Source organism: Rattus rattus, chromosome 4 (genome assembly GCF_011064425.1).
Source record: "Rattus rattus isolate New Zealand chromosome 4, Rrattus_CSIRO_v1, whole genome shotgun sequence".
Lineage (NCBI taxonomy): Eukaryota > Metazoa > Chordata > Mammalia > Rodentia > Muridae > Rattus > Rattus rattus.
Window position 1 is genome coordinate 34,641,971 of NC_046157.1, and position 20,734 is coordinate 34,662,704.

Here is a 20,734-nt window from a genome sequence, read left to right on the forward strand (position 1 = left end):
AAAGGGTTAATTGACTCTCAATCACTCTCCTCCTCCACATTATTTTTTAAGCAATCTTCAATGGACCCCCAACCCACTGTTTCATGGAGACAGGGTGGCCAGCAAACCCCATAGAGCTGCCTGTCTGTGCATCCCATAGTTGCCAAGTACTCATGCTTATTCCTGAGGCTAGCATTTCACCCACTTAACTCCCCTGCCCTCCATTTCTTTCCCCTGTAACACACGCTGCCTCCCATCAGGGCATATTACACTTTCGTGTCTAAAAGCACATGTAAGATTCGTCAACTCCACACAATATTTCGTTTTCATTGAGTAACCATACTACCCTCAAACTGCTCTGAGGGCAGAATACGGCATTTGTAAGAATCTTTAAGAGCAAAGTCAGTTGTTAAGTTTAGTTTCAGAGAGGACAAGCAAAGTTACAGAGCAGGAAGAAAAGTGAGACGTGAACAGAAGCCTTGGGCATTATTGTTTCAACCCACTTGCAGTTCCCTGAAGAGAATATAGAGGAATGTGATTGATCACCACAGAGTACGCACTAAGAAATGAATGCACCTTGATCCCAACTCAACCATAAAAGTGACTTTTAGAAAATTTAAAAATTATGGTCACATGACAGCATAGTATCAAAGGTGATGTACAGAGGAGCTAAGATTAATACAAAGGCTGCCTGAACTATTGATACTATTTACTACTGAAGCCATTAGAAAGGATTTCAAACCTACCATATATCTTTTGAATTAGATAAGCTATTTTAAAATAAATATCAACTGGAGAGAAAAAATTAAAAAAAGATAAAATTTAACTAAGTGATTTGAAGACATTTCAGGCTGAAACTGAGTAACTTCTTGGTCCATCCACCAACTCTGTAAGTCCTAGGTACACTATGGGCAAGTTTGATAAACTACATAGAGAAAGCTTCAAGGATTTTCCTTGAGTCTTAGGAATTATAAAATTAATAGACTTTACTTCCAAAAACACTTTTAATTTACATTAGCAGTTCATTAACTTTAAGAAAAAAAAGAATAATTCATATAAAAGGAAAACCAAATCTAAATATTTTTCTTTAGGAATTAAATCAAATAGTGAATCAAACAGAACCACTATTAAAATTCCTCTCATTTTTTGAAAAGCATTTAATGAGTGCTAGGCAAAAGGTTACTCTTATAAATGTTGACATAAAGTATGACTTTAGTGACAAAACAGTGTCTCCTAAACAATATTGTCACAGATGTCTTTGGAAATCTTATAGATGGTACAGAGGCCCCAACATGCATATACTGGCATGTACAGATTTTCAAATAAAACTTTATAGAGTTCATTCTATCACTAGGAATTTGCACCTCTGCTTGAAGCTGGGCCCAACCTCAATCAACATGTCTCTGTTGAGAAAGGACCACAGTATGACTTCTCCACTACAGTAAGTCCTTGAGGACGTCAGTGTTGAAAACAACTCAAACTCATGCAGTCCTCAGTTAAGGACAGAAAAAGACAGGTCTGTATCATGAACAAATACATACACCCTGCTGATACAAGCAAAGCTGCTAGGAATAGGGTAAAGATTCTCAAAAGGACTGGCAGGAGGTGCCAATGCAGACAGACAACCGTGAGAAACATGGTTGTCCTGCACCACACTGTGGCAGGACAGGAAAACAAAGGAAAAGTTAAATATCAAGGAATGTTCATGAGGCTCACGACTGGGGTGCGGATGAGAGTTCATACTGCGTCCTAGGACGGACTGACATGTTTACAGACGCTTTTCCGTTGCTGCCTCGACACTGACACCAAGCTAACAGTTCTGACCTGTGATGGAAGACTGGCAACATTCATGCTATGATAGCAAGTTAGAAATCAGGCACGAAAATGAAGAAGAGGAAGAGGAGGAGGAGGAGGAAGAGGAGGAAAGCAAGCAATGGAGTATACATGACAGCTGAGTTTATCCTATTTTTGAATCTATCAATCAAAATTTGTGTTTTGATAATTCTAGTTTAATTATAGTAGTTGGTATGACTTGTTACTTTTCAACTAAATCTCTAGACTACCACAGGGCAGTGCGTGTCTGTAATCCCTGCTGCTGGCAAACTGGAGCAAGATCAGGAGTTTGACACCAGCCCGGCTACATAGGAAGGCTCTGTCTCAAAACTAATCAAACAAAAAGCCCCTGGAGACCCATATCGCTTACGATCTTTCACTATATGTTCCCATTTATAATTAATTAAGCTAGAGCTCTTCGCTGTTTTCTTTTGCTGTCATTAGCCCAAATTTAAGCTCGCTTTATAAAGGACTCCCTGATTAATTAGGTATAAGATGCAAACATTACCTCGGCAAACTGAAACAATGGTGACTTCTGACGCAACTCAGGTGACTCTGAATTATCAGGCCTGCAAGTCCCAGAGGATGCCTGAAAGAAAGACAGACAGACTTGCATCATGACAAGAGCAGACAAATGCCACCTAACTCATCCCTATCCTCACGCTCTCACAGCAAAATGTCATCACTGAGTGTGGCCTAAATGAGAAATGTCCATGAGAGACTCGTGTGTTTAAAACACATTGCATTGACAGTGCAATTTGGGAAGGTTATGGAAACTTCTGGAGGTAAAGCCTTCCTTGAGGAAGCCTGTCACCACCAAACTTCCTGCTTCCTCTGTTTCCTGTGTGTAGATAAAGATGCTATTGGCTAGCTTCCTGCTCCTACTGGCACAGCATGCCTTCCTTGCCACTATGGAATCCAGCCCCCTGGAACTGCCAGCCAAAATAAACTTTTTCTGTGAGTTGCGTACAAAGGTCTATGCAAGGGACCATTGAGTGCTAAATAATGACAGCAAGGCAGACAGCTCGGTACTTTGTGAATGTGTACAAAGATTAGCATTTTACTGCAGGCTTTCTGTCACAAATCCAGAGAGCACCTACTTCCCTGTTCTGTGTTGCCTCAACATTTCCTGTTACACAACTACACAAAAATATCAATGAGCTCTGACAGGACAATTCTGGGAAAACAAAAGTAAAGCCAAATTCTTCTTTTCCAGGTTTTTCACGTATGTATTATAGCATAGGCCTTAATCTTAAGGTTAGTAGTGTCTACCTAAAGAAACACTTCTCTTGTGAGATGTTATGCTGATAAACATTTAATATTCTGCTATTGTCATCTGATATTTTCATTTTTAACAACGTTTACTAATAAACCACTTCATCGTATCTTTCCAGGATTCTTCCCGGAATATGCATTTCCTCTTTTGTGTTAGAAATAACAATTTCTCTGCTTGGATGACATACTCATCTCTGGAGTGAATGTTAGTGAAGATCAGGGTCCGTTTTGACATTATTCTTTAAACTGCCTAGGCACACCGTGGAGACCAAGATGTATTTGTTAAATTACACTGCTCACAGTAGTAGCTCATGCCTGTGGGACTCAGGAAGTAGAAACAGGGGCATCCGAGGTGTACCCCTTGGATACATGAGACAACTCCCCCATCCATTTCAAAAAGAGAATACTGAATAAACTAATAAAAATTGAGAGGTGCTCTTGTAAGTCCCAAATCAGTGTGTTTCTCCTACATTCCTAAATAATGAAGTTATGTTTTCTAGGGAGAATTGTTATTTTTTCACTTTAAAGAAAAAGGCAGCAGAAGTTACAAATGTATATTTTGATGCTGTTCCCACTAAATGTCACCTGATGGAAGAAGGATGCTTTTCTAGCAGTGTTACAAGCTATAGAAAAGGAACTAATATTTGAAAACTATAAGTCACTTTGGCTGTGTTAAAGAGAAGTGACCACACTTTCCACTGACAAGTACCATAGAAAAGCTCCAGAATCCTTCATTAATTTGCCATCTGGGGTAAGCTTGCCTCTCCTATCACCACATGACTGTTAAGCACATGGTGCTAAATGGACCACTAAGACACCAAGTGCACAAAGAAGAAAGCCAAGAACCCTCAGTTTAGTAGCTACAAAGTTTGAAAATTTCCTACTTAGATGAAATGACTACACCAAATTTAGGAATAATAAATCCTATGTGTTTGCCTGCTGGATATTTGGGGAAATGAAGTTAGATTTTAAAATTAAGCTAGAAACTAAGTAAATATGACAAAGTGTCTTAATAAAATTTTAATGACGATAGGTATACATGATATCTGCAATGAAATACATCATCCAGGCAAATGCTGACACAGACCTGGAATACTACTAGCCACTTTTGGGAGGCTGAGACAGGAGGATACAAAGTTCAAGATCTGTCTGGCCTATAGAAGGAGTTCAAGACGGCCTGGGAAATTAATGTGATCCTACTTTATGGGGGGAAAAGTTAAAAAAGCAAGATAAATAAAAATAAAAATAAAAAATAAACCAGGCCTTGGGATGTAGCTCAATTTAAGAACAGAAACTGGGTCTGGGAACTCTGTGACATCACAGAGTAAGAACTGCTGTGACAACGCTGCGCAATGTGATTTTATGGGATACAACACACATGCAGCCAACTGCCCAGTGCCATGTCAGTGCCATCATGAACACACCCTCTATTCTGACTTCAGATTCCATGAGGGGAGAGGTAATGACTCTTGGAGGAGGCAGCAGACAGAGTAGCTATACAATGCATACCTGTTGACTGACTCCATTTGCTTGTGTGGGACTTGGCAGTAAAGTACAACAAAGGCTGCCCGGTGGCTAATAGAGCAGAAATAGAACCACTACGCCTGCATTTTACTCTAGCAGGCCATGTTGTTCCTCAAGACCTAGGTACTTGTGAAGCAGTGCAGTCATAGAGTACAATGGAAACAGGGTAAAATTGAGAGCCCGGGGAATGGTAAGCTACTGCTTATTTGGTGACTTGGTTACCTGAACCTAGTCCAAAGCAGAAAAGAAGCACCATGATAGAAGTCAGCAGTAGAGATAAACAAGGAGGCGAAGAGCTATAAGAATAAGCAATGCCAGCAGCATGAGCGGACAGGGAAGAGCTTTCCCCAGATCTTACTTTGATTGAGCTGTAATTTTCAAAAAGCAAGGAAGGGAAATAATACAGTTTTAAGGAAAACTAAATAGCTGGTGTAAATGTTTATCTAGAACAAATTAAGGTAAAGTAAATTGCCCATTAAAATTTCATCAGAATGTATATATTCAAAGAAGCAATTTACATGTGTAACTATGATTCCATGTCACCAAGGCAAGTATGAATACCTTACTAACAAAGTAAAATTACATATGATACATGTTAGGTATCTTTATCTGAAGATTACAGAATATAAAGATGTTTCTATGGTATGGCAAATGTACATATGAATGAACAGAAAAATCTATAGTTATGAAAAAGAAGGTAGATTTCCTACAAAAGGCTTCTATTAGAGTCCCACAAGTTATGAATATTATGTAATATAGAATGTTTATTATTTATGTAAATTAGTTAATTGGCAAATGATTTTTATGGATCAACATTTATTCCTCAGCATCTATTCTTATGAATTAATGAAAAGAAATAAACAGTGGTTAAACAAGAAAAGAAAAACAGGCAGCCCTGTTTCCAGAAAGTCTCTGAAATAATACACAAAGCCACTAGGGGTTGCTATAGGCCCAGAAAAGAAAATAGCTACAGGGATCCTGGCTTAACCACACATTCCAATCTTCTTATGCTCAATCGCCAGCCACTTTGATTTAACAACGATTCTCCATAACAAAGCAAGGTAGATGATGAGCACAATAAGAATTATGACAAAGTAAGTGACACGAGAAATCCCAGGTCTGGCCTCTGGGTACAAAGCATGGTTGAGCCAGTTATTATGACCACAAGTGGCTTAGGACGCTAAGTATTATCAAGGGCTGTTCCCACTTTGCGCATCCCAAAGTGCAGTGCGTGGCACTGTGATGACGATACAGTTGACAAAGGAGCAAGCAAACACTGTAAGTCAACCACGCACTCCTACTCCTGCTAGTTCACATAATTATGTCTCACTCACTTGTCCAATAAGCACTATGAGCCAGCATGGAGACCGGACACCATAAGAAGTTTAAATACCACTTGCACCCAGTGTAAACCAGAGAAAAAATGATGGCTAAGGGACTCTGCCAGACCGTTGGTCTGTTTGCAACTCAACTGAAGGGAAGAGCTACATTGCAGAAATGCACAGTGGAGGCCTATCAGAAGGTTTCTTGGGAACACAGAGAAACCCTTTATTGTATGAGTGCCTGAGACAGAGTTGGAAAGCAAGGCAGACTTCCCCTCAGCAGAGTAGTGAGAGTGGTAAGTCGCAGCTGATGAAAATGTACAAAGGCATATTTTTGCTGTGTTTCTGAGAAACGGTGACTTTTCTGGTGTGGGTAAATGATAAGATGCCAAGCAAGTGTCATGGGAGATGAATCCGGCTGACAAAAACTGCGATTCAGTTAAGTCTGGAAATGAGGCTGGAGGACAGAGAGAGCTAGCCAGGGGCTTTAGTTAGAGGACCAGCATGATGACAGATACGCAGTTAGATAATTATGTCAGAGGCACGCAGGACAACCTTGGCTGGCAGTGATTGGAGGCAGGAGACCAATTAGCAGGCAGGGGAAATAAAGCTGCAGAGATATGGGTTCCCACTTAAGTCAGAGACAGCACCTGCCAGTCCTCAGTAATTGTCTGGAAGGATATCAGGACATCAGGAGAAGGGGCAGACTACACCTTCATGGTAAATAAGCTGAGAGGGAAGATGTGAGAGGAGGACAAAGGCTTGATGGGGGCACAGAGTATCTTTCATGGGAAGAAACAGTTTAGCGTAAGAGGAGTGTGTCTGAATGTTCTAGCTGACACTGGTATATACTGTTCTTGTACTGGGCTACTGTGGGAAGCACAGTTAACGGTGGCTGCATCATAGAACCTGATCATCATCTGGCAGAAGTGGGTGAGAGTTGGAGGAGATCTGTGTTTTACTGAGGGCATCCAGGCCTCCTGCAACCCTGTCTCCACTCCGAGGACAAAGTTTTCTTATTATTACAGTCGGTGCTGCACAGCTCATACAAGAGCACAGGAAGCCCATGTTGTTTCTACAGACAGAAGACTGTAGGAAAAGTTGAGACAAAGGACTGCATCTTTCTCAATGTATTGGATAGATGGGAAGGCACTTTCTTCTTGCCATCTTTAAGCATCTATGATTACCAGCACAGATCAGAGAAAGGGACCTGACTACCTTGTTTTTTGAGTCTCGCTACTGTTGGAAGAAGCTGGGTCCCTTGACATGACAGGCAGTACTGTCTACAAAGTGGTATAAAGCGGGAGACTTGTCAAAAGAAAGAGGGAAAATAAAAACAACAAAACCTCTGGGCACCTGCCTCCTTTTCACTGTAGAATTTAAATATAGTACATGTCTTAATAAAGTGTATTTAGAAGCAATAAACCAGTGAAAAGAGAATAAAAACGACGACAGGTAAGGTCCAGGAGAAGAAGCAGAGATAATGGAATTTAATGTGTTTAAGTCTCCAGGAATAGCTATTCAGACTAGTCTAAAACAGACGCCTATCAAATTAACTCAGCTGTACGATGGGTAAGAACAGAAGCTTTTCTATTCCATTGATATCAGAAATAAAAGTGAAAACTTTCAATTTTGTTTAAATCAATATTTTAATAAGTTAGAATTTATTTAAAAATGTAGCTATAATCGTGCAAAATATATCAGTGAGATCAACTGTCCTGTGGCTCAGGCTTCGCACCTCTTTGTTTGATAGAATCAGGAGGGTGTAAGTCCCAGCATCATGAGTTCCTCCCTCTATAGCCTTGGAGACTGCAATAAGGAACTGACACCATAGGATTCCTGGGAGGGCAGAATGAGCTAACCAGTGTGAAGGCCTATCTACCCCATGTCCAGCAATCACAAAATGACCCCTTCTGTGGCTGCTGCACAGCTGACACTAGGTGGGTGGAACTGAATCTCAGGGTGCTATACAGGGCTAGTCCTGCTGGAGTTAAATCTCAGCCTAGCCACCGTGCAGCTAGACGACAATGGGTATATACTGAACCGTTCTGCCCCTGGTCTTTCACCTGATGGTTACTGTTTATTCAGAAGGCAGACAAAACTAACTCCTGAGACTGCTAAGGGTGTATTATCTGCACCTAAGGCACGGGTCAGCAGCATTTGGAAAGGACGCAGTACTGAATAAAGTTAGCTGCAATGGTTACTTACTCTACAGTACTTAGTTGCAATCATGTCAGTCCTGATCCTAAGTTTCTTAAAGTCCATTTAACAACTTAGAAAATGAAAAGAAAAAAAAAAAACTTTTATCATAAGATTTCAAAATAACATGAAACTAAATACACTTAAGTGTTATAACACATTTAATGGTAGCAGCACGTGTTTTGATTAGGAAGAGAAATATTGTGTAGCTTAAGAAATCATCAACATTCTGAGGGAGGTGAAAGATTATTGTTTCAGGAAATTAAGTATTGTCATTTTCCAATTTCAATTGCATATTCACTTCTTATTTTACAAACATGCAGGTTATCGGTTGAAAAATGAAAAATTAAAAAGATTTTTCTTGAGGCTAAAAGTTCATGTAGAGAATTACCTTTCTTTAAAGACTTGAGCCTTAAGAGGTACCAGCTACATAAAGAGCAGATATCTGTGTGGTCTATCCCCTTACATGCCTTACACTGAAATCATTCCATGAATACTCTATCTGACTGAACATACAAGAATAGATGGCCCACAGCTCACAACTGTCCATTTTTTCCACAGTTTGGCCTCACTAAACAGGCTCTGAACAGGGTGTGCTTTAACTGCTAGCTCCTAGGACTTCTACTAATTTATCTTACATAAATTAAATTAATTTAAAATACCCTAATCTCCTAATGATGCGAAGAAATTAAATTCATATTGTAAATTCTTCCAAGGTTTCAATGAACCAGGAACTGTGTGTGTGTGTGTGTGTGTACACATGTGTGCGCATGTGTGCATGTGTATGTGTGCATGTGTCTGTATGTGTGCATGTGTGTGTGTGTATGTTCATGATGGATGGATGTATTATGCATGCAGGTACTGGCAAATCACTATGCAGCCTGCAGAAGTAACAAATATAATTTAAGATTTTGAAATTGAATATTAAATGTGATGATCCTGCATACTTATAAGAATTTTCAGGAAGTAAAAAATGCCTTACAGGTTTTATTTAATTAATCTTTGCAGTAGTCTTGGGAGTTGCAGAAATCAGGTATTATTATTAGCTCCCCTTTGTAGAATGGAAGGCAAGGCACATGTGGCTAGATTAGTACTGTACGTTCTATCTATTTGCTCCACCAAAAGAAGCAAGCATTCAAAAGCCAGAGGCCCGGCGTCTAAGGTGCTTCCTATACAGACTGCTCATTCTGGCTTTGGTTATTCAACTGAAGACGTGCCTTCTGTCATCAGTGATGATTTCCTAGCATCTTCTATGTTTCATTTTGCTTCCTTCTGTTCTAGCCAAGATGACTCTGTTGTTTCAACAGCAAATGTTGTCCTTGCCAAGAATAATCCAACTACTTTATGCATTTTGTATTGAACCATTGTCCTTTCCACATAACCTCTGAATTGTAACACTCTGCTTTTATTTTTAAATTCTAATTTATCTCTACATTATCTACACTAGCATAGATCACGAAAAAAGGTATCTTGAAGATTACTTTTAGAAATTCTAAAACACATATTTGACTTTCCTTGTATTTTTATCTTCTAATAATTTACAGGTACTGTAAGAGTAACTGCCCCTTCCACCCAGAATCTGAGGAAAAGATTATTACTTTTGTTTCTTCTGCCTTTTTATTTACTGTTCCTTTAAAGCTAAATAACAACAGGGAACACACTTAAATCTCTGAATGTTTCATTTTGGCTGGTTCGATTCTACAGCTCAGGAGGACTCTGTGTTACTGCTCAAGCAACTTCCTTTGATTTCTGGCTTGAATGAGTTGCTACAATGTCCTATCATGTCCCTCCATTTCTTCCACTATGCAGCAGAGAAAAGCTTGCTGAGTGTCTAGGAAGGACTTACTCCGTTCTGTCTTTGTCTTACTCTGTATATCAATTTTTCTCTCCAAATCAATTAATTCTATAAAATGAAACTGTTCTTAAGAATGTGTCTCAATATTGACATATGAGTACAAAGGCTATTATTTATATAGACTAAAAAACATCAAATTTATAAAACAAAATTCAACCCTGACTTCAGCTTACTGTAGCCAAGAGCAAAAGGTCTTGCCTGGCTCAGAAACAGCATATATACAAATTCCAAGTTAACAGTGCCCCATATCTATTGGGCTAAACTGAGACCTGGAAGACAGGAAAAAGAAGTAGAAACATTGGTGTAATTTGCTCACTGGCATCGCAAGAAACTAAACTGTCTAACTGTGAGGGCACACCACATAAACCAGGATACTAAGAGGCCTTGGAACCTCTACAGCAGAGCTCTATTATTTCAGATGGACTAAAGAAAATACCTGTATAGTTTAAGAAAATATATTTCCTATATTAAATTCCACACTTGAGAAAAGCATTTTCCTTTGGATTTCATAAATGTAATGAAATCTCAGGTCAGTAAATAAACAAGCCTCCTTCCTTTTAAGACTATTTTAAAATAAAGACTCCATATCACATCGCTTTAAATGTCTTTGTGATTATATGTTTTGATGGTATAATTTCTTAAGATATTACTTTGATTAGTCAAACAAAATAGTATAAACAGATTTCACAGTAATTATTCTGATACAGTAAATACGGAATTTCAGAATTGTTCTCCTTTTATCTGAATACATATTCATCCTATTTACTTACTGAATAAATATTTACTGTGTTTATCTTATGATGATAATAAGATCATTATGACAATCTGCCTATACAGAAGTTCTGTTTAGCAAATCTGTCTAGTTGCAATAAAAAAAAATGAAGGTAGAACTCTATGGGCTCTATGAAGTGTCCTGGTCTCTAAAGTATGCTCTCCAGTGGTATTTGGAGATAACATTATTTTAATTACGTTTTTGCTATTTTCCTGTTTGAGTGAATCAAGGTTATTTTCAGTAATGACCAAAATATCTCTGAGATCAGGTGAGAGAACAAAAACACAAACCGTTGAACTCCTAAAGACATGAATGACTACTGCTACAGGAACCTGCTCCTGTCCTGTTTGCTTCGTAGTCTGGAGGCTCTCAAAATGCTCCCGCTTCACTAGAGTTAAAAGGTCCATCACTGCAGTGCTTATACTGTGTGTCTCAAAGTGCTATGTCCTTATAGGAAGCAAGAGAACTTACTAAAAAGAGCTCAAATAGTAAAGCTCTAAGCAAAGTAGATAATTTGTTTCCCTTTTCTATTAGCATGGAAAAGATCTACAGTGATGATCTGCTTATGTGTGCTGGAGTAAGTTGGGAACAAATCCTCATCATCGTGTCTGTGAGAAGAAGCGACGCTGACTTCCACAACTGTCCTGTGTACGATGGCTGAAAAGTCAACTCTGTGTCCCATCCATCTTTGGAACACTTAGACCTCTGTATGCTCAAGAGTGTGCTTTGCCTTGGTCATGAGGGTTCTGGCTCCACTTTCTTTTCTATTTTAAAGGATGAAACAGTTTTGCAATGCTGCCATTCCAGATGTTCAAACAGGAGCTTGGAATAACTCAGACACTAGAGAGACAGAGAGTGTCACACTTTCACTGTCAGCTTCCCGCTAGCTAGTCTACATGAGAGCATGATACAAACAGGGGATGTGTCGAACAGAGTGAACTTATTTTAGGGTGCAATCCACATGCCCATGACAGGGACACAACACATGACAAGTGACTATGCTGCATCTCGTACTCCCAGGTTTAAGCAAGTGCAGATTCTGCGTTTGAGTTGTGCTTCAGTCCTTTGGGATCATGCGTGTCACATCTGCTACCCTCAACACAGGAGAACTTTAAACAGGTAGGGCTCTAGATGAGCTGTAGGTGATGGAACTGCAGCAGCAAGGTGAAGAGAATACAGACGTGTGTGTGCTCAAGCTGCAGAAGGAGCATGGAGAGAGCCATGGGAGACTAAGGGCCTGGCTTACCTCTGGCGTTCCAAGAGCATGTTCTCCAGCTAGCAGCAACATGCTCAGGCCTCCCATCTGAGTAGGATCTAAAGATCAAAAGCAAATAACCAACTTAGAAGCATAAAGCACATATAACCATAAAATGTGAAAATGATTATTCAAAAAGGCAGAAATCCAAACTACCCACATATAAATTTTATGGAAAAAATTCAAAATTCTGTCTTTATATAACCTGATACACGTGTGCTTGATGCACATGCTTTAAGGAGCCTTTTTCATTTCTCTAGTTTGCTTTTTCTGAAACAGTGTCTCACTATGAAGTACAGGCTGCCCTGGTAGCCATGATCTTCTTGCCTTAGCCTTGTAAGTGCAGGGTAATAGGCATGAACCAGCACACAGGCCCTTTACATCTCTTAAATACTACCGTTCTAGCACCGTTCCAATACAACAATACCGTTCCCTAGTTCTATAGCTGCTGACCTAACCATTTCCCGAACCCAAGGCTTCTTTCCAAGAGTGGTGTTTGGTTAAGTTTTGGGGTTTTTTTTGTTGTTGTTGTTGTTTTTTTCTAATGGAAGTATACTCATGCTTGTCTGCTGAGAAGTCTGAGACTGTAAATCACACGTTGTTAAAAGGGCTCTGTGAAATGAGGTCTGGTCAAAAGAATTAGGGTATCAGGGAGTACAGAACAGAGAGATTTCAAACTGGCATCCAAATTCAAATGTGCTTTTTGAAAATAATTTCTTCAAAACTTTCAAAGTAAATGTAAAATGGCAGTTATATTTTAGATATTATAAATAAGTCTTCAGGGTACCCCAGCTCCTATTAAAACAACTTCAAGACTTAAGTGTATTTTGATGTATTTTGATTAGCCAATTCTTTTGCTTTAATTCTTCCCAGAGTCAGTTGGTGCAGCGAGACAAGTAAGGTGGTAGATCTCTGCTCCAGGTTACATTCTCATCAGAATCCTTTATTCTCTAAAGCTGTTTCAAACGTTAACTTTTAAAGCTTCAATGGGAGAACACATGTGAAGGTACCTGTGCGTCTCTGTGCACGCAGGCCTCAAGACATGCATTTTATCTTAGAGTGAGGATATCATAAGACTGCCTAAAAACATTTCTGCTGCTTCTCCTGTTTAAATGTATGCCCTGAAGTAGAGTCTGCCTTGAGAACTCATGAAGCAACTTTAACCAGACTTTGTATTTAAGTTTTTTAAAAATTGAGAAAAGGTTCTGATGTAGACAAGCATAGACACTACAGGAAGAAAAAGGAGGGGGGAGAAAAGAATAAAAGATAAACAGGAGGCTATGAGGTAGTCAAAGAGAAAAAAAATGTCACTAAATAATCCTGAGTTTAAAAAGTGCAGCACTATCCCACGCAGGAGAACACACACAGAGAACACAAATCCTGCCTAATTCAGTGAAACAAAGTTCTGCTATGCTTAACAGACTCCGTTTAATTACGCATTAAGCTTAAGAACTATTTTTCACGATAAAATATGTACTTAAGTTTATTTAAAAGTGAAAGTCGAGGGGGAAATGAATGTAGCAAAAAGTAGGAGTGTAGGGGGCTTGAGAGGGAAGCACTCTTACAGCGTCATCCATCATCCTGGGAACTAGGGCTGGGTGACAGCATTCAAAAGATACCAATGTGCAGTTCAAATACAGTGACATGATAATTGAAGTTATAAACCAAATGTGAGTGTGTAAGATATTTACTATTCATCCTAAAGAGTAAGCCAAGAAACTATCACTTATAGTGCTGGGTTGGGGATTTAGCTCAGTGGTTAGGAGCGCTTGCCTAGGAAGCGCAAAGGCCCTGGCCGGGTCCCCAGCCCTGAAAAAAAAAAAAAAAAAAAAAAAAAGAACTGAAACTATCACTTATAGTGCTACTTAGAACTATCAAAAATATACTCACATAATTAGCACATTTTGCCTTTATTGAATAGGATTGTTAGTAGATCAAATTCTACATATTTTCCCTTCCTTGGAAATCAGATATTTGACAAAGTCAAGTTATTATAAATTCCAAAATGTGGGATGCCAATGACTCCGGAGCAAATAAACAAGAATAAAACGAAATAGATTCCGTGTTAAACTGGCCTTCACAATTTCCTTTGTATTTGCTAAGTTCCGAGAGCTCCACAGCAGTTTTTAGTCAAAGGTAATTTAGCTGCTTTCGTCTTGTTGGAAAGGGAAATAAGATGAAATTCAAAGCAGTGATGCTGTCTGTACACAAGCTATGAGTGAGCTCTGGTCACCAAGTTCAAACACACGACATATCAGGCCACTGTTACTGAGGCAAATGCCACCAAGGGGGGATTTCTTTCCTCTATGTTGCATCATAGAATACTGTTTTTTAAAAGCCAACCTATATATTTAAGTCTGGATTTTAGTTCTACTTTGTAAGTGAAAAGGCAGATAGTTAAGGTCAGAAACATTGTTACTAAAAGACAAACTTCCTATAATTTACATATAATTATTGTCTAGTTTGTGACAATTGTATGTAAAAAAAAAAAAAAAAACCCTGAAAACAAAACAAAACAAGAACAAACCTCTGCCCACACTAACTAGATTTAGAGCTGAGAGAATAGCAACAGATGCTAAATGTCAAGGAGATTCAGTTTAGATGTCAGTAATCCTCTCTTAGTCCTAGGTGATGCTCTTTACATCACAATTAGGAAAGTCCAGATTCACAGAGACTAGTAACAAATAGTCAGAAGCTAAAACTGTACAAGTGACCGCTAAGACAGGAGCAGACCCATTTTGGGACAGACGCTGGGAGCTGTTCTGGAGTTATGCTACAGACAGTGCTCTCAACCTGAAGACCTTTGTTTCCAAAGGATACTGCCCTGTGTCAAGTTTCATTTTTCTGGCATTTATACACCAACACACATAGTTTTCACATGAGCTCAAACTCAACTATGAAGGCTTACTGACCTACTGACCACTTAAAAGAATTCACACTATGGCTTAACTGCATTCCTACTAACCTTTCTATATTGTAAACAGTTTATGACTTTGAAAAGTATTTGCTTGTTTGTAACTTGGTGTAGGAACTCTGGCTCAGCATGAACTCCCCAGATTTTACCTTATTCAACCTCCCAACTTCTCCCTGGCAAAATCCTTTTGATTACAGTGAAGAGGAGGGAAGGTCCAGCCTTTTGGGGGAGAATGTAAGTCTTATTTCACGGTCATAAATGCACTACCATTCCTTACCACCCAAAGAGTAACACAGCAAATGGCACCATCTGGAATTTTAAGTTTGCTCAGAGCCGACATTAATGGAGATGGGAGGCGGAGTAGGGTGGGGATTCTCTTTAAGACACATTCATTGACCCATTCTCAGATTTGGATGGATTTTCTCACATGCTTGCCTTTGGTGTATTAGAAACTCAGATAATGTACATAATCGTAGCTTTTAAATTCCCATCACGCCAGAGCTCACTCTGCTTACTACTGGGCCAAGGGCTGGGTGACAGAGAGGACAGACTCTATTTTGTTAATACAAAATTCCCTAAGATCCTGACAAGCGCCAAATTATTGTTGACATTTCCATACTGTCACTGGCAGGAACTCACAGCATAATACCTCATGATATGCTATCTATTTGCAACTGCCACAGACAAGTAGTCTCCTCAAACTTGTATAATTTGTTTAAAAATGCTCGATGTATTGTTCTGTCCTTTAACAACAAGTGCAAATTGTGTAACCTCACCTGCCATTCCAAAGTTAAGCTGAGGAACTTCTTCTGTCTTTGCCTTCTTAGGGGTTGGCAAGTCTCTTGAGGAGTCAGATGGGAAGGCCCAGAGTTTCTTCCGTGGATTGACAGTGGGTGTTGGCGACTTCACAGGCTTGTTTGTGGTAGGGCACCATCTGTAGCCAGGATTTGCTTTCATAAATGCATCTTTATACTATAAACAAATGAGCAGCAGGCTTGATTAACATCCAGACTAAGAGTTCAGCAGCATCCACCTTCCCACCATTCAGAAAAGGGTTGAGGCAAAACCACATTCCCTGACTTCAGTAGCTTTCCTTACAGAAGACGACAGCACCAAGCACAGAAACAAGGCGGGGTTATCTCACTTGTGGGATGACAATACAAGGACCAGATGTTCTACTCTTTTTGTCATTTTTAACAACTTGCCTGACTTTGAGGGATTTTGTATTAGGAAAAAAAGGCTCTGAGGATGGAAAGGGCTAGGCTAGAACTCTGGCCCGTCCACAGCAGATAGCAGGCAGTAAGCATAGAGCAGAGCAGTGTTCTCTGAGGGCTTAAAAGACAGAACAGAGCAGCTATGCTTGGAGTCACTGTCAATGGTATGCCCTGCATCTGTGTCTTCGTTTAAAGCATTAAAAATGTATGTGTATGGTGTGGTGTCTGTGCGTGTTAAACTCTGTTTATGCATATGGGCATTTGTCTGCATGTATGTTTGTGTACTACTTGCATGCCACCTATGAAGGTCAGAAGAGAGCCCTGGATACCCTGGAACTGAAGCTATAGATGCTGTGAGCTTCCATATGGATGCTGGGAATTGGACCCCCATTCTGTGAAAGAAAAGCCAGTGCTCTTAACTACCCATTAAGTCATCTCTAACCACAGCACCTATTTCAAAGGACACATCAGTAGGCATTTCGGATCATGGGTTAATGCTAGGACCAGCAACCAGATTCTGCCCACTGGCTGACTTAATCTGCTAAGCATAGTTTTACAAAATTAAATCTGTCTCAGTGTTCTTGTAAGGCAAATGTAAACAAAGTAAAATTCTCAAGCATGAGATAAAGGAACCAAGATCAAGTAGAAAGGGACCAAGGCAGACTAGCTGACCAACTTTTTGGTTAATTTTAGACATAGGGCAAAGTAGAAGAACAGTGAATATCGTATGATAAGCTGGCATCAAGATGTGCCTCTGCTTAGCTACCCTTGGGCATGAACTGCAATCCCACCATCTATGGTGTGTAACATATCTGTCAATAGTTTTTAATGAGCACAAAGGATGCCACATAGGAACAAATTATGATGTGACATGCAGCAATAAATATATCACAAGTTTTATGCCTTACTTGCAAGTTTCAATCTTTACTAACAACATTTTCCATCCTTTTTTCTGTGGCTTCCTCTTTTATCCTTTTTCCTAACTCCACTAACTCTTTCCAGATATCCATTATACACTTCCACAGCTATTCTAATTAAAGAACAAAGAATCAAAAACAAATAATAAAAAGAAAATGTATTATATCCTATGTATTCTTCAACTCTTACTATTGGACTGTTTTATTAACATATTGTTTTAGGAGAGTTCGATTGTTTAGTCTGGTTTTGAATTCACAGTTCTCTGCTTCAGTTTCCTAAGAACCAGGCAAACATCCCCATTACCAGCTAACACAATTCTTTTGATCTCACAAGCTAGCCTTCTAAAATGGTAATGATGTTCAATATAAGCTCTAAATATCTTTCAGCAAGAGGTGAAAGATAGCCTTTTAAGAGAAGGCATAGGTTTCACTATAGCTTATTTAATAAGTGCTATAATATAGGTAATAATGTAGTATTAATAGACAATGAACAGTATTTACCACCATGCTATCTTAATTCTCTTTCTGACATTCTTTTATATGCAAGATATAAATTTACCTGATACATAGCTGTTTATTTTATTTGAATTATATGAATATGTGTCTATGGATGGGTATTTGCATACTGCCCTACCACAGGCATGAAGAACCTGCAGTTACAGACAGCTGTAAGCAGCCCAACATGATGACTACTGGGAATTGAACTCTGGTCGTCCACTAGAAGACAGCAGGGAGTCTTAACCACTGAGCCATCTCTTTAAGTGTCTAGTTCTATTCTTAAGAATAAATAAGTAAAATGAGACACAAGGCCAGAGCCAAACAAATTTACAACAGTATGGCAGAATGAATTTGGAAGACACTACCACAGTACATTCTTATGAATGGGGAATTCACATATTAAACTGAGGCCTAGGAATAACCTTGCCTGCTGACTAAAGGTAGAAAGTGATGAATGGCAGGCAGTGGTGAAAAGCAAGTAGCAGACATATGCACCTATCATGCTTCACTAAAAGGCACATGGGGTAGGTGTGATAGATGAACAGTCATCTGAAGTGACCCAAGACTTACAAACAAATTTATTGATAAATTTTTAAGAAATAAAATGATCTCTTTTTTGGTAGTTAAAATTTTCTAAGCGGAAAGCCCCAGCTGTGGAAGAGGCTGGATATCATTAATATTTGAATGCCTTGCTTCTTGACAGGGCCCTTCTCCTCTCATTCAATTTTTGGATACATTCTTCACTAGTAACACATTGCTACAAGTCACGTAGTGATCTGTTCAGTGAAAATCAAGTGTGATGGAAATTCCACTGTCATCCTGATCAGTGAATCATCCATTGATGACATTAGGTCAGCTTACACTAATTTGTGACAGTGCTGATGATAACATAAGGCTCTCACAATCACCCATATGGTTTCTTACTCTCGTCTCTATGCTATGCACCTTCACTGTAGACCTGGTGAGCACTGACCAGAAGACGGACTCTTCTTAGACATTAGAGACAGAAAGCATGAATCAAGGCAGAGTCCCTCCTTTCATATTGTTCACAAGCCACAATTATGTCTACACATGGTCTACAGTCCCTGCTCTGACTCAAGCATGAAAACTGGTTTTGCAATGGATCTATAATGCAGCAAGTTTCCTCTGAGTAGATAACCAGTGTGCAAGAGAAAGGCCTGGCATATGAGGGGTGCTGTAGAAAATGATAACTGACACTTTACTATGAGGGACAATACTCTGTAATTATATAACATGGATATCGTGTAGATTCTTAAACTCGATGTAATGTTCAATACACACATATAACATTTTTATATTTTAGTTTTCATTTGTTGCTGAAGATTAGAAAACAACACCTTAGATATGCTAGGTAAGCATTTTACCAGTGAAATAAAACATTAGAGTCCTAGTCAAGTTATATACTGATTAGAGGAGCTTAAAATGTGAATGACCGAGAAAAATAACACGTAAATTCATATAAAAAACATTAAGCCAACACAACCTATGGTATGGGCAGCAAGAAAGGTCAGAGGCAAGAGCAGCATCAGAGTGTAATGACGCCCTCTATGTCCTTGGAACTTGGTAGCTCATCAATCATTTGATCTGATTCAGCTACAAGAGACAACAGAAAGGCTTAATCATTTGTTATGACAAGGTTACCAGGAAAGAAATTACAGTGGAGGCAGGGAAAGGAGTGATGCTGGAAGACTTGGTATACAGTCTGGAGCAAATAGCTAAATGTAATAACTACCATGTAGGTCAACCGTGTGGACAGAATCCATCATCACAGGAATGAAAGGACTCAAGAGATAGGCCCCATCTATCCAGACATCCACTGCTGCTCAAGCTAGAGGTGAATGGGAAGCTCATTTATCCTCCAAGAACATCAATCACAGACTATTGACCCTAAGATTTTGATGAAAAACTCCCAAAAATAACTAGACTTTAGCTAAAATACCGATTTTTAAAATTATATAAAAATCAAAATTCACCTCATGACCCTCAACTTTCTTTCCTGCAAATTTCCAGCTGATTAAATAATCTAACTTCAATTTGCTTTACAAATGGTTCCTTACTCATGGAGGCATTCGGTAATGCTGACTCTCTTGTTTTAGCCCTAACCATTATTGTATTTTGTTAGCAAAAATAAAAAAAGCAGCAATCTAATTGCTGCTTCTTTTGTTATTCAGTACTGTCACTAAATGCATACCCTCTGTCACAGTATTTTACTTCCTTTATATCTGACAATGACATTATTATATAACAAAAGACAATAATCTATTCTGTTAATGCTTTAAAATGCGGTCTCACACAGTAAATGCTTTTCAGATCATTACATAAGTGGAAATTTGAACTACAAAGCACTTTAATATTAATGAAAGGTTTTCTCCACTTATTTAATTTTAATTGGGTGTGGATCCTATCTCAATGTCCATTAGTGTTTCAAATTATTAATACAGCTTAGATCTACATAAAGTGAAAAATGGCAATCCCACTATGATTCTTGAAAAAAACATTCTACGAGACCAGTAAAGAGATTATAGAGAAAATTATCTAAACGAGCTGTAACACACATTTTGTTTTATGATCATATTCACTATGGGGAGTTGAAGGAACCCTTATTATAGTTGTTAGAGTTTTCTTTTTCCTCGTCAGCAGGCACAAATTTCAACATATACCCAGGTCAAAGTGCAGGGGAGAAGTGGTACTAATCTGTACATCCTCAGTTAGAAAACTTTTCCTTCGCAGAAGTCTAAACTCAGTGATGCAGTGTAAACTCATCAGAAGGACAGTGGGATGCAATGTAAGCTCATCAGCAGGACAGTGGGATGCAGTGTAAGCTCATCAGAAGGATAGTGGGATGCAGTGTACGCTCATCAGCAGGACAGTGGGATGCAGTGTAAGCTCATCAGAAGGGACAGTGGGATACAGTGTAAACTCATCAGAGGACAGTGGGATACAGTGTAAACATCAGACAGTGGGATGCAATGGCTCATGTGGGATGCAGCTCATCAGAAGGGACAGTGGGATGCAGTGTAAACTCATCAGGAGGACAGGGGGGTGTAGTGTAAACTCATCAGAAAACTCAGCAGGACAGTGGGATGCAGTGTAAACTCATCAGGAGGACAGTGGGATGCAGTGTAAACTCATCAGAAGGACAGTGGGATGCAGTGT

At 39.1% G+C, this 20,734-nt stretch overlaps 1 protein-coding gene across 13 annotated transcripts in view; it reads right to left on the reverse strand.

The window, feature by feature from the left end:
* Positions 1 to 20,734, reverse strand: part of Bbx (BBX high mobility group box domain containing) — a 239,410-nt gene that overhangs the window by 61,082 nt on the left and 157,594 nt on the right. For all 13 annotated transcript variants that reach the window (XM_032900285.1, XM_032900286.1, XM_032900282.1 and 10 more), the window contains 3 exons: positions 15,705 to 15,900; positions 12,006 to 12,073; positions 2,321 to 2,401 (listed from right to left, as the gene is read on the reverse strand). In XM_032900285.1, the coding sequence (XP_032756176.1) occupies positions 2,321 to 2,401; positions 12,006 to 12,073; positions 15,705 to 15,900 (345 nt within the window). The remainder of the gene's footprint in view (positions 1 to 2,320; positions 2,402 to 12,005; positions 12,074 to 15,704; positions 15,901 to 20,734) is intronic.